The following is a 14,101-nucleotide window of genomic DNA, read 5'->3' as shown; positions in this document are numbered from 1 at the left end:
TTTGGCCACATCATGAATATGTGATGACTTGGTAGTCGGAGGGTCGAAATGGAGTTTAAGTAAAAGCAAACATTACCGAAGTTGTGTTGTATTCTCGGTATCCCAGTATAGAGAGAGAGTAAATCTAAACATAACACATATTTATAGGCTATTATTGCTTACATGCTATTTATACAATTACGTGCGTCGCATATTTATGTCGTAGGCAGTAACATATAGTTACTGTTAATATGTTAACTTGGGCATATAGTACACCTCCCTGGAAAGTTACTCTTCACCCCCACAAAGGAGAAAAAAAAATGTGACACACGCAGTTGCATTTATATATTTTTTTTAATTATAATTGAATATAATAATAAACTAGTTATTACTTAGTTTCAAAATACATCTTAGTGTTATTTTTATGAGTTATATAAACCTGATTATTTTTTAATATCTTAACATTCGGTGACATATCTTCTATGACCTTGTAAGGTCCGTTATAAATAGGGTCTAATTTATCGCCTACTTGATTTTTTAAAAGTATTAAGTCTCCTGGTTTATATTGTACAGAATTCATTTTCTTATCATACATTAATTTTCTATTTACTTTACTAGACATTAAATTATTTCTAGCTTCTGACTGAGCTCTTTGTAACCTATACTTAAATTCTTTAGTATAACTATCATAATTATAGAGAGGGTCGACAGAAGAAATTAAAATATTCGGTAAACGACAGTTGTAGACTATGGCGTCAATTGTTTCTTGGATCGTAAACTTCAATGAATACTCAGTAGATGAACTTTTCAATTATTTTTAATCAAATTCTTCAGTACATGCAGTTTTTAGTATCTAGGCTTATTAACTACACCATTTTGACACTGATTTTGATTTCTAAAAAGGGCGTAAGTATATGTGCGCTCGTCAACAGCGAACGTCGAAGAGTGATTATGCAAATTAGATGCGGCTGCCCCTCCCGCGCGGTGCACTCCCCTCGGATGTCCGTGAGATTAGGGTTCCTTAACATGCCCCCCGGCGTTGAAAGTCCTGCTTTCAACAGGCTCGTCATCCAGTGGAAGAGGACAGATTCGATTGAAGGCTCTTCTGATGATGCCTCGATTTGTTTGGATATCGGCGACTCTGTTTACTCCGTCGATGCCTGGATGGACACGCACGATACGTCCAAGGCTCCATTTTAAAGGTGGCACAGCGTCTTCCTTGATGATGACCATCGTTCCAGTGTCGAGGTGTCCTTTGCATGACCTCCATTTTGTCTTTTGCTGCAACTCAGAGACATATTCCTTCTGCCATCTCGTCCAGAAGTGCTGGTGGATTTGTTCAACGCGATTCCATCGCTGCAATCTGGTCGGATTTACATTTTCCAGTGGAGGAACTGGCAGAGCGGTAAGAGGACGTCCGACCAAAAAGTGACCTGGCGTTAATGGATTGAGATCTGATGGATCTGAAGATATTGGTGATAGAGGTCGTGAGTTAAGCGTAGCTTCTATTTTGACTAAAATCGTGTAGAGTTCGTCAAATGTAAGATGGGAGTCGCCTATAACTCTGGTTAAATGATGTTTAAAAGACTTAACCCCAGCCTCCCATAGCCCCCCAAAATGAGGTGCGTAGGCTGGAATGAATTTAAAATCAACAAATTCATTCGCCATAAACTCGGAAATGGAGGAAGAGTTCTGCTTTAAGAAAGCATTAAGCTCATTTTTGGCCCCAACAAACTGAGTGCCATTATCTGAAAAGATAGTTGCAGGTTTTCCGCGACGCGCAATAAACCTGTGTAAGGCAGCAATGTATGCCTCCTTTGTTAAACTTGTGACCAGCTCGAGGTGCAGACACTTAGTGGTGAAACACACAAACACTACAACATAGACCTTGATTAGTTTACATCCACGTCCCTTACGGTCAGCGGCGATAAGTGGCCCCGCGTAATCTACACCCGTGGTTTGAAAAACATAACCTGGATTGAGGCGCTGCTCAGGCAAATTACCCATTATAGGACTGACTGTTTGAGCCCGTAGCTTGAAACACCTCAGGCATTTGTGTGCGACAGATCTGGCCATATTGCGACCACCAATAGGCCAAAACTCTTCTTTAATTGATGATAATAATAATTGGGGTCCAGCATGCATTAAACGAATATGCTCTTCGACAAATATGAGTTGTGTTAATGCGTGTTTAGATGAGAGCAATACTGGATGCTTTTTATCGAATGGGAACTGTGAATTGTTTAATCTGCCGCCTACTCTGATTAGTTCTAAGTCATCGATAAATGGAGATAACGAAAGAAGTTTATTTTTATTTGGCAATGATTGTTTTTTCACTAAATGATCATATTCTTGAAATGATTGCTTTTGAGACCATTTCAAGAGTAAAGTGAACGAATCTTGTAGTTCATTTGTGGTGAGTGGTCCAGATTTTTTACTATTTTTGTTTCTGCAATTATGAATAAAACGCAGTGCATATGCGAGTGATCTTTTCAATTTAAGTAATTTAGAAAATCTTTTGTAATCAATTAAACCGTGATTTGTGTGACTTTGCTTTTTGCACATAGCAAGTTGATCTCCACTTGTCCGTTACATTCCGATCTAACGTACAAGCATGAGCCGTATGCGTCCTGAGACGAATCACAAAAAGTGTGAATTTCAATCACACTATTTGGATCATCATTGATGACACAGCGCGGAATTTTTAAATCAGGTACATGACGTAATTCAGATTGGAACTTTTGCCATAAATTTACAATATTTGAGGGTAAAGGATCGTCCCAATTACATTTTAATAACCAAAGTTTCTGTAACATGATTTTAGCTTGAATGACGCATACGCTTAATAAGCCAAGCGGATCATATATCTGTCCTATGGCGGACAGAATTGACCGTTTGGTTGGATTTTGCTCAACAGTTTGCTTTATTGAATAATATAATATATCATCAGGTGGTGACCAACCCAGCCCCAAGGTGTTTGACGAACCTTGGTCGCCGAGGTTCAATGTCTGACATGAATCTGACTGAGAGAGTTCTATATTGGATCTGATTTTACGGAGATTGAAACAACCTGCGGATAATACTTTGCAAACGCCTTCTTTTATTTTTATTAATTGCTCCTTTGTTTGAGCACCTGTGACTAAGTCGTCGACATAAAAGTCGTCACTAATGATTTGGGCTAATTGTGGATCTGGGCATTCCAAAGCAAGTTGTTTCAAACACCTGACGGCTAAAAATGGCGCGGATGCTGTCCCATATGTGACTGTATTCAATTTGTATATTTTCAATTCTTTAGTAGGATCATCCCGCCAGATAATTTGCTGTAAATGTCTTTGATTGTCATGAACTAAAACTTGCCGGTACATTTTCTCAACGTCTCCGGTCAAAACGTATGGATAATGCCTGAATCGCAAAAGAATCGATAATAAATCACTCTGTATAGTGGGCCCGACCATTTGGAGGTCATTGTATGAAACCCCTGAACTCTTGGCAGCACTGCCATTGAATACAGCACGAAGCTTTGTAGTGGAGCTTTGTTCGCGCAAAACTCCATGATGTGGCAGAAAAAATGGCTTCTTGTTAGTTTGCGTGTCTGATCTGGTCTCAGACATGTGTCCTAGTTCAATATATTCTGACATGAAGTCTGTGTACATTTGTTTTAACAGTGGTTGCTTGTCTAGCCTACGCTCAAGTGATTGAAAGCACTGTTTAGCGCGATTAAATGAGTCACCTAAGCATGATTCTGGCTTCTTGAGAGGAACTGCGACTGAAAATCGCCCATCTGGCATTCGAGTAAAGTTTTCCACGAAATTCTGTTCACATAAACGTTCTTCTACAGAATAGACCTGTTTAGAATTATCCGAAACCTCCTCAAGACACCAGAATTTAGCTAGTTGTTCCTGTACTGTATTGTTCGCGATCAGATTACAATGTATTGGTTCAACTGAATTTGTGTTTTTATGATTAAGGCCTAGGGTAGGCCCGCCAACTACGTAACCGAGCTTTGTTTTGTGTAATATTGGATAACCTGTACCTAAACTAATTTGGTCGTGTTCAAGCAGCTCCCAGAATATTTCTGCGCCCAGTAGAATGTCTATGTTCGTCGGGTTGAAGTACTCTGGGTCTGCCATTATTACATGTTTAGGTATATTTAATTTAGGCACATTTGACTCTAGAGCTACAACCTCCGGTACAACGTAGAATGTCATGTTGGCTTTAAATGGACTAGTTCTCGATTCGATTGTTGCATTGCACTTTTTTGAGACATGTGACAAAATCTGTTTATTTAATCCAACAATGGATGTTTGAAATTCTGTGTTTTTAAGTTGTAATTTACGTAACAAGGAATCCGTCATGAAGGAAGACATGCTACCATTATCAATAAAGGCTCTTACTTCATGGCGGTGGTTGTCCTTGTCGTACATGTGGATCACGGCAGTTGAGAGTACGCCTCGCCCTGATGGCATGACTATATGTGAGGTCGCACCCACAACTGATGGCTCAGATGATCCTGACGCTGTATCTGAATGAAGCACTGAATTATGTTTTTTTGAACATTTCATGCATGGGCCCAATCTGCAAACGCGAGCCTGATGACCGGGGCGGAGGCAGTTCTCACATAACTTGAGCCTCTTCACCGATTCTGCTCTCTCGTTGACAGATTGTCCTAGAAACTGTTCACACCTATAAATGCGATGATTTTGCTTGCACAAGGGGCAGCTGTAATTGTATGACATATATTTTGGCTGTGGCGCACTAGTGACTGCTGCGAGACTCTTGACGTACTCGGCAGATTTGTATCGATCAGCTCTGGCGCTGACATTTGTGTTATTGTTACTCATGTGTAACGTTTCAAGTAAATCGGCTCTGTTTTTTAAGAATGAAGTGAACTCGTCTAATTTAATACTTTTTAAATCGGATTTATGCTCTTCCCATTCCCGCAATGTTCTAGAATCTAATTTTGTACTCATAATATAAATAATGAGAGTGTCCCACGAAGTGGTGGGCTCTCCGAGAGTCTCTAAGGCTCTTAAGTTTTTAGTAAAAGTGTCTATTATTTTACGAATTGATTGATAGGATTCTTTTTTATTTTGTTCTAAAGCGAACAGCGCTTGGATATGATTTTGAATAAGTATGCGTTTATTGTCAAACCTGTCGCACAACAAATCCCAAGCTATTCTATAATTGCGAGCTGAAAATTCTAAAGATTTGATTACCTGCGCAGCGGCCCCCTCCAGGGATGCCCTTAAGTAATGAAACTTCTGTATGTCTGATATCGCCGTATGTTCATGTATCAAAGATACGAATAAATCGTGAAACTCCAACCATTCCTCGTACTGACCGCTGAATTTGGGGATCTGGATTGTCGGTAATTTAATACCTCGAGTGCTTGTGTGTACCACCTTATGATTCGTGCGTGCGTGCTCCTCGGCGTCACCTGAAACGTACGAGGCACTGGAAGAATTATCATCATTTTTAACAGGCTTATTGGCGTTTAAGATCTCCTGCGCAAGGGCAATGTTTGCGTAAAACAAATCCTCAAACTCTGTGCGGGCGGCGGAGTGTACGGCCAATTCATTTTCATCAACTAAAATGTCAATTTCAGATTGAATTTCTTCAAATTGTGTATAAAGTGCGTCCATTTTGCTTAAACGCGCTTGAAGTTCAATGACTTGTAATGGCGTTAAAGAATCTAATTTTTCTAAATAGTTAATGAAATTGGTTAACCTCCCCTTAATTGCGCCTCGCTTACGTATTAAATCCTTTAAATCCGACATTGTGTAGGGCTATGGGAATGGGTTAAATTAAAATGTTACTTGTATAAAACTTACCTAAATGATTTTAAAATTGTATATGAATTGTAATTAAATTGTATATGAATTGTATTGTATAAATTGCCTTGTATAAATTAATCGATTTAAATGAAGTTTTAAAATGTATATGATTTGATTAGTTAAAATACTTTGTATAAGTCTTAAACGTGTAAACAAATGTAATACAATTGCATTTCACATTTAAATCCTATGAGTTATTGATTGCATAACTTGTTTACGTAAAAATGCAACGCGCATAAAGTCGAAACTCGCTCGGCCGCGGCCGCCAGCCGGCTAGTAACAGCGCGCTTGGAGACAAAGTACCTACCTAAGTATGCAACGATGTGATAAACAACTAATGATTTCGAATTTACGAATTACTTGCACTTGCTATTTTATGAATTATGATTTAAATGTTTGATTTGCAATGAAAAATGCATATAATGGTATGCAGTAATGTAATAAATGTTTAATATGAACTATTTACCGTTAAGTTTTATCTTTAATTTGCACTAAATATTTGTAATGTATATAATTAAATATTTTACGTACCTAGTTAACGCTATAATGGTAACAGTTTGGAAAGAACTCACTCTTAACCACTCGTTTCGGCCTTAAATCTTAAATTCCACTTTAATTTCGACCAATCTTTTGCACTTAACGGCTTTCGTTGTACGTAGGTAAATGATTCCTTTTCTGAATGCAATTTGTAGATGTCTTGACTCTTCGGTTCAGCTGGTTAAAACGTCCTGGATTCCTTATAGGGCTTGATTCTTGTATATTCGGCTCGATGAAGGACCATGTAGACTATGGCGTCAATTGTTTCTTGGATCGTAAACTTCAATGAATACTCAGTAGATGAACTTTTCAATTATTTTTAATCAAATTCTTCAGTACATGCAGTTTTTAGTATCTAGGCTTATTAACTACACCATTTTGACACTGATTTTGATTTCTAAAAAGGGCGTAAGTATATGTGCGCTCGTCAACAGCGAACGTCGAAGAGTGATTATGCAAATTAGATGCGGCTGCCCCTCCCGCGCGGTGCACTCCCCTCGGATGTCCGTGAGATTAGGGTTCCTTAACAACAGTGTTTGCCGAAAACTAATTCGAATGGCGTATATTGCGTCTCGGTATGTACGGTGGTATTATACGAAAAACACCAATAGCTTAACCAGGTACTCCAGTCTGTGCGGTTATTACTACATTGTATCCTAAGGTAAGCGCCTAGGTTCTTGTGCGTGTTCTCGAGTGCTCCTATAGTTTCGTGGTGGTAAGCAGTCGAGTGTAGCTTATTTATACCTAATAATCTACAAATATCGCTGAATACACTGGACATAAATTCGGTACCTTGATCCGTTATGATGTCGCTTGGTACGCCATATCTTAAAATAAAATTATTTACAAATGCTTTGCTTACAGACTCAGTGTCTTTCCTCTCTAAGGGGTATGCTTCGACGAACTTAGTCAGTTCACACTGAATTGTTAATACGTACTTATAGTTATAATTATCTACTTCTAAGGGTCCTAGAATATCTAAAGAAACTCTTTCGAAGGATGAGCTTGGTGTTGTAGTTATCATCATTGGTTCCTTAGTGTATTTATTAGTGTGTTTGTTGTGTTGACAATGTGCACATTTCTTTACGTATTCGTATACATCGTGGCTCATTCTTGGCCAGAAGTAATGACGTCTTATATTGTTTAACATTCTATTAACCCCCGCGTGGCCACTCGTGGGTAATAGATGGAAATCGTTCAAAATAACTCTTATTTCCTCTTTATCGTATACTTTCGTAACACCTTTTGTTACAAGGATCCTAGGAATATCACATTTGTAGCTAGCTAAAAATTCATTTATTTCTTGCGCATTTCGTTTATCTTTTATTATTATAACTTCATTTATGCATTGCTTCTTGCAAAATTCTTCTAATTCCCTCGCTAACACGCCTACGGTAGATAACGATCGGGATGTTAGATATATGCATGATTTGCTTGGTACGTACTCAAAATTTCCTTTACTACTCATTATTTTATTTTGACATGTCTTACTTAACTTATAATTGGAACTTAATATGAGTTCAATACAATTTTTTGGTGCTTTGATGATTTCCACAACTCTAGGTTGATCAAGCCTATCGTTTGCGGGTACATCTGTCGCTAAGTCACCTTGATCGTAAGTTTGTTGCGCGCGCTGTTTCCGTGATTGGGCTCTGGTCATGACTGATACAACGTTTGTTCTAATATTTTTTAAATCTTCACTATTCATCGGTAAGCGACTCAATGCGTCTGCAGCTGCATTGTTTCGCCCCGGAATGTACTCGATATCAAAATTAAATTCTTCTAAATACAACCTAAATTTGGTTAATCTACTCGAAGGATCAGTCATTCCAAAAAGATAAATCAATGGTTTATGGTCGGTGATGATTTTAAACTTTTTCCCGAAGAGATAGGGTCTAAAATGTCTTGTCGACCAAACTATGGCAAGTAATTCCAAATCTATGATTGGGTATCGCGTTTCGGCTGGCTTAAGATTTCGACTTGCGTACGCGACTACCTTCCCGCTAGCATTCGATAATACTGCCCCTAATCCTATTTTTGATGCATCTGTATGTAACGTAAATGTGTTATTTTCCGAAAAATCTGGATAATCTAAGACTTGTGGACTAGTAAGAATATTTTTTAATTTTAAAAATGCTGCTTCACACTCTGTAGACCAATTAAAAACTGCGTTTTTCTTGGAAAGTTGATTTAAGGGATAAGCTATGTTCGCGAAATTTGGAATAAACCGTCTATAGTAATTGGCAAATGCTACGAATCTTTTGACCTCGTCTGTATTCGTTGGTCTTGGGTATTTGGTTAATGCATCTACTTTCGCTGGGTCGGGCTCTACTCCTTTTGAAGTTATTTTGTGTCCTAAATACATTATCTCTTTACGTAAAAATTCGCATTTTAATGGATTTAGTTTAAGATTCGCGCTCCTCAAACGTTCTAAAACTTGAGTAAGGTTATGGTTATGTGACGTCATGGATTTTCCTATGACAATACAATCGTCTAAGTATATAAAACATTGTTTGTAATTTAATCCGGACATGGCTATGGTCATAAGCCTTGAGAAAACACTACCGCTTGTTCGGAGCCCCATGGGACATCTCTTCATTGAATACATTTTATCGGTCGTAAACGCGGTGTATTTCCGGGATTCCTTGTCTAAAGCTAGTTGGTAATAACCTTGGGAAAGATCGAGCTTTGAAAAATATATGCTACCTGCTAGGGAATCTAATATTTCTGTTATGTTGGGCAATGGGAATTTATCATCCTGTATTTTATTATTTAGTTGCCTATAGTCGACAACCAATCTCCATTTCTTTTCTCCTAACTTATCACTCTTTTTGGGAACAAGCAAAACTGGGCTGGACCACTCGGAAGTAGTCTCTTCAATTATGTCGTTGTCTAGCATATCTTGGATCTGAGTTTGGAGTTCTTTGCGTAAGGCGTGTGGTATCCTGTAAGGCTTTACGTATACTGGGCTGGCATTTTCTTTTAAGTTAATTTTGTGCTCCAGTAAGTTTGTTGTAGTAAGCTTGTCGCCTGGCAGATGGAAAACATCTGCGTATTTTGCGCAAATTTGTTCTATACTTAACTGTTCCTCTGTGTTTAAATAAGTGTGTAAATTTAAAAGATCTAATAAGGTTTTTACTCTATTGACGCTAATTTTCCTTGAGTCAAAATTGCAAATATCAAAATTACATAATCTGTTTACTTTTAACTTTGATAAATCTAAAGTAACTGGCTTATCAGTCGTGTTCAATATCCGTACGGGTATTTGACCTTTGTCTGGTCTTGAAATAACACCTGCTACAAAAACGCCTTCTTGCATTTCCTCGGCTAGTACTACGCAATCATCGTCTAGTTGTGACGTAATGTGAGTCATAACTTCGCATCGCGGAGGTATATTATGGACATACGTATTCTTTGAATGTACTTGCATAGGTATCGATACGGACTGACCTCGGTCCTCTAAAATTAATGCATTGCGTTTATAACTTATGTCTGCATCATAACGTTTGAAAAATTCTTCTCCTAAAATTGCTTGGGCTGAGCATTGCAAATTCTTAAAAACATGAAACTTTTCTTCGCAAATGAAACCGTTAAAGTCTAATTCTAAATATATATATCCCTCTGAAGTTAAATCTCCACATACTCCATTAATGGTAATGCTATATCCTTGTATTTGTTTAAAAAGATCGGGTTTGTTTTGTAAATATTCGTATCTAATAGCACCTAGGGCTGCTCCGCTGTCGGCCAGGAGCTTTAACTTATATCCATTACCTACACTACAAGTTACTGTGCTATAATTATCTTTATTATAACTAAATATTGCGCTATTCATATTAGTCACGAAAAAACTGCCTGTTAGGTTTTTCATCATCGTGTGACGGTTGTATGTGCTGCGCACGCGTATTCGGGCGAGCGGGCGCGCGCGCAGGTCGGCGAACTGTAGCTGCACTGTCAGCGAAATTGTCAGGTCGTTTAACTCTATTTGTCGGGACGTGTTGCGAAATACCTACGCTACGGTTATTTCTAGAATAATATCGTGTCCCGAATGTATTTTTATTACCTGCGTTAAAATTTCTACCCCTATTCCTATTGTAACGCGCAGAGTGGGCATTCCGGTTCCCGTAATTATTACGGGAATGTCCGCTCCCATAATGTAGGACCTGATCCTGTCGTGGTGATGAACTGTGCTCGTCAATGGCCGTCCTGATCGCTTCGGGCAGTGACGTAAATTGCCTAGATGATATTATGGTACTTAACTTGGGATCTGCTAAACCGTTTAATGGCTGATTTCTCGTTCAGTGGACGAAGTATATCGTACCTGCTATCGTTACCGTCGGCCTGGGATATGGTCAGATTGACAAAAAGATCCTCGATCTCGGCTCCGAATGCCTCTATAGTTCTCCTACCTTGCCTAGCTCTGTACAGTTGAGCCTGAATCGATTCGGACGATTTTTTAGGTAGTAAGAATGTACGCATATCCGCGATAAGTAATTCTACGCTAGTATATGACGTCTTTAATCTGAGCTTAGCGCTAGATGAGAGTCTTGTTTTCAGGACGAACTCTATTAAAACCTGTTGAGTTTCGCTATTAATAATTGAACTGTACATTATAATGCCGTCTATCAACTGCTTAGTGGTATCCTCCTGCCCCGTCATGACGGGCAACAAGGCGATGGCCGTCTTGACATCAAAACTGGGCTTAGCCATTTTTACCTCTGTTTGAGATTCCGTATCGAAAAATTGTAATGCTATTTTTATCCTACTGTAAGTCTCGATGATATCGTTTATATGCTTATTAGCTAACTCTAATTCTGAAGCTTTATACTTTTCCGTTTGCTCCTGTAACTGAGACACAATATCCGCCGCGCGATTATATAATTCGTTTGATTCGTCTAGTTTCTTCCTACCTATTTCTTTCCGTCGCCTCTCTGGACCTAACTTTACAATATCATCTCTTAATTTCTTTAATCTGTCGCGTATGGACTGTAATTCGGCTAGCATAATAAATTCGCGGCTACAATTAATTACATACAATGGCTAAAATTAGGATACCTATCATTCGCTAAATATCGTGACGAAATAATAAAACATAATAATAAAGTTATATCTAACTTACATTAGTAGCGGGCAATGTACTCCCGTAAGTAGGTTATGTCGACGCTGCATTCCGCGCTGGCACGGGCGGGCGGTCGCGTGACGCTGCTGGCGAGCTGGCACCTCCATGTGGCACTCGCTGACGCTGCATGTGGCTGCCTCTGCTCCGACGACGATGACGGGCCGGGCTAACCCTGGACTCCCTCGAGCATGGGCCGGGATAACCCTGGACACCTCTTGATGTGGGCCGGGATAACCCTGGACACCTCTTGAATTGCGAGCCGGGATAACCCTGGACAACGCTCTTCTTTCTTCCTTCTTCGTCTCTTCTTAATTTGAGTTTTGTTTCTTGGTCATCTTTTTCTTTCTTCTCTTTCGTTTCCAAAATGTGTGGGAGGGTTCTGTTCTAATAGGAAGGTTCTTTCTTGAAAAATAGGTTCTTCAACTTGAATCTTCATTAGGGTGATCTTCTTGCCTTGACTTCTATCTTCATTCTCGTATGCGGTGCGCCGTGGTATTCTTCAATTTCCTGGTTCTCTTCTGGTATGGGTCGCCATGTGATGACTTGGTAGTCGGAGGGTCGAAATGGAGTTTAAGTAAAAGCAAACATTACCGAAGTTGTGTTGTATTCTCGGTATCCCAGTATAGAGAGAGAGAGTAAATCTAAACATAACACATATTTATAGGCTATTATTGCTTACATGCTATTTATACAATTACGTGCGTCGCATATTTATGTCGTAGGCAGTAACATATAGTTACTGTTAATATGTTAACTTGGGCATATAGTACAAATAAATCAAATCCCAACTTAACCATAATTATCTCAAAATCTATAAGGGCCGATACAGACGTATGTACTGCAATTTGCAGTTCGTCTGTACCGGCCCTAATCTGCTCACGACATATATATTTATGTTTCACCCATTATTTAAGTAATATATCTAGTGCTTGTTGCTTGTATTTGTATGTCGTCTCTCTTCACCGTGAGATTAGGCTCAAGCACTGGTCCGGTTGTAATAAAAAACTTAATTTACGCATAGGTACTTACCTCGAAATAGATACATACTTACGTTTGCAGACGATTGCGGATTTGCGGCGCACCCGCGTGGCCATGCTTACTGCTGCGAAGTCTGTTTCTGGACTGACCACGCTATGTTTGCACCCACTTGGCACTTTGGGCAGTGACAATACATATATTTTCACCACACCAGCTCGGAAAGGCTTACTTTGCACTTCAAATCAGTAATTCACATGTAATCAAATGCAAATTTTGAGTTGTTTTCTTATGTTTGCTGGTAGAATTGACTTCTAAATGATGATTTTGGATGATAAATATTTAACAACATTTATTTGAATTTGATTTTGTTTGATATTTTACATTTATATATTTGCTTCGGGTTGGTGTGGTGAAAATTTTTGTGTTTCACTCGGGGGCAAATTTTGTTTAACCCCTGTGCTTTGAAACCCTCGCAACGATCAAGATTCCAATTTTCGAACCACTCGCTACGCTCGTGGATCAATTTTGTAATCTTTCGCTTGCTCGGATATCATATGGGTTATTAGTAAATAACATAAAGTTTCTTTTGATTCGTTTAAGCAAGTGGTTTAAATAATCTCGCCTTATGTGATGTAGGCCCTCACTGAAATGGTACAAAAGAAAACACCGATTCATTGAAATAAGAATAACTTTAATTGTTAAAGATTAACGTCCATGTCCCAATGACACCGCCCAAATATTTGCCATCTTCAATCTATTCCTAGCAATGTAGGTGACCAATTGAGTATCTAATATTGGAATTAGGCAGTGAAACATTAGGATATTTACATTAATATACTAATACTACAATGCAGTAATCAATTACGTTAGTTTACTCACATAATTACTTATAACAATTGTAAATGAAAACTTCTAAAAACCCCCAATGATTCGAAAGTTTGGGCTACTAAAATCATGGATTTTAAACCTGTCATGCCGTATAGAGCAAAAAATATCATTAAAAAAACATATTAAAAGGAGACTGGAAAACTGTGTAAATCATAAACAAATACAGATATAAAGTAAAAACGAATAAATAACTTTCTCTAACAAATAGCTAAGTGTTAAAGTAAAAAAAAAAAAAGTTTTTAAATTGTCACCTATTCAAGTTACTAACTTTGAGATGCCTTTTACCCAAAGAGATGACTCAGTAGCTCTACCAGTTGTTTCATGCTTAATTTCTAGCGACCCATTGTATTAGAAAAAATAATTGAATTTGTTTCCTTTTAAAATCCAACGATACAAAACGAGCAACTCTGTTCAACTTGTAGTCTTTTTAACACTATGGGCACGCTGACATCTCCATACGATTTATGACAAAAACGCCAAAATGTATTGAACTGTTCACGTACCCTTCCTGCTTTAAAAATATTGGACATCATTTATTAGTGGTATGGGCGTAATTACTAGTGCAAGTTATAAAATTTAGCGTTGGGGGTTTAAATATGACTAAAGCGACAGATTTAAATATAATACATTCAAAGAGAGAATATCCTACTGCGAGAATACATTATATATCTTATAAACTAAAGCAATCTCTGATTATCAACATTGGTCTAACTTCTACTTACTTACCTCTAAAAACGAGACCCGGTCTTGCCAGTGAAATTTTTACATA

The 14,101-nt window shown here is 38.3% G+C and overlaps 1 protein-coding gene and 1 pseudogene across 1 annotated transcript; both read right to left on the bottom strand.

Moving 5' to 3' along the window:
* Positions 1-846: 846 nt before the first annotated feature.
* Positions 847-2,046, bottom strand: LOC134659680 (uncharacterized). Its single transcript, XM_063515364.1, has one exon. The coding sequence runs from the start codon at positions 1,984-1,986 to the stop codon at positions 991-993; it is 996 nt and encodes a 331-aa protein (XP_063371434.1). The 5' UTR covers positions 1,987-2,046; the 3' UTR covers positions 847-990.
* An 8,171-nt stretch (positions 2,047-10,217) lies between these two features.
* Positions 10,218-11,057, bottom strand: LOC134659400 (uncharacterized; annotated as a pseudogene).
* Between the last annotated feature and the right edge of the window lie 3,044 nt (positions 11,058-14,101).

This window comes from Cydia amplana, chromosome 25 (genome assembly GCF_948474715.1).
Source record: "Cydia amplana chromosome 25, ilCydAmpl1.1, whole genome shotgun sequence".
NCBI lineage: Eukaryota > Metazoa > Arthropoda > Insecta > Lepidoptera > Tortricidae > Cydia > Cydia amplana.
Note: the sequence above shows the minus strand (reverse complement) of the source record. Positions and strands in the feature narration are given on the sequence as shown.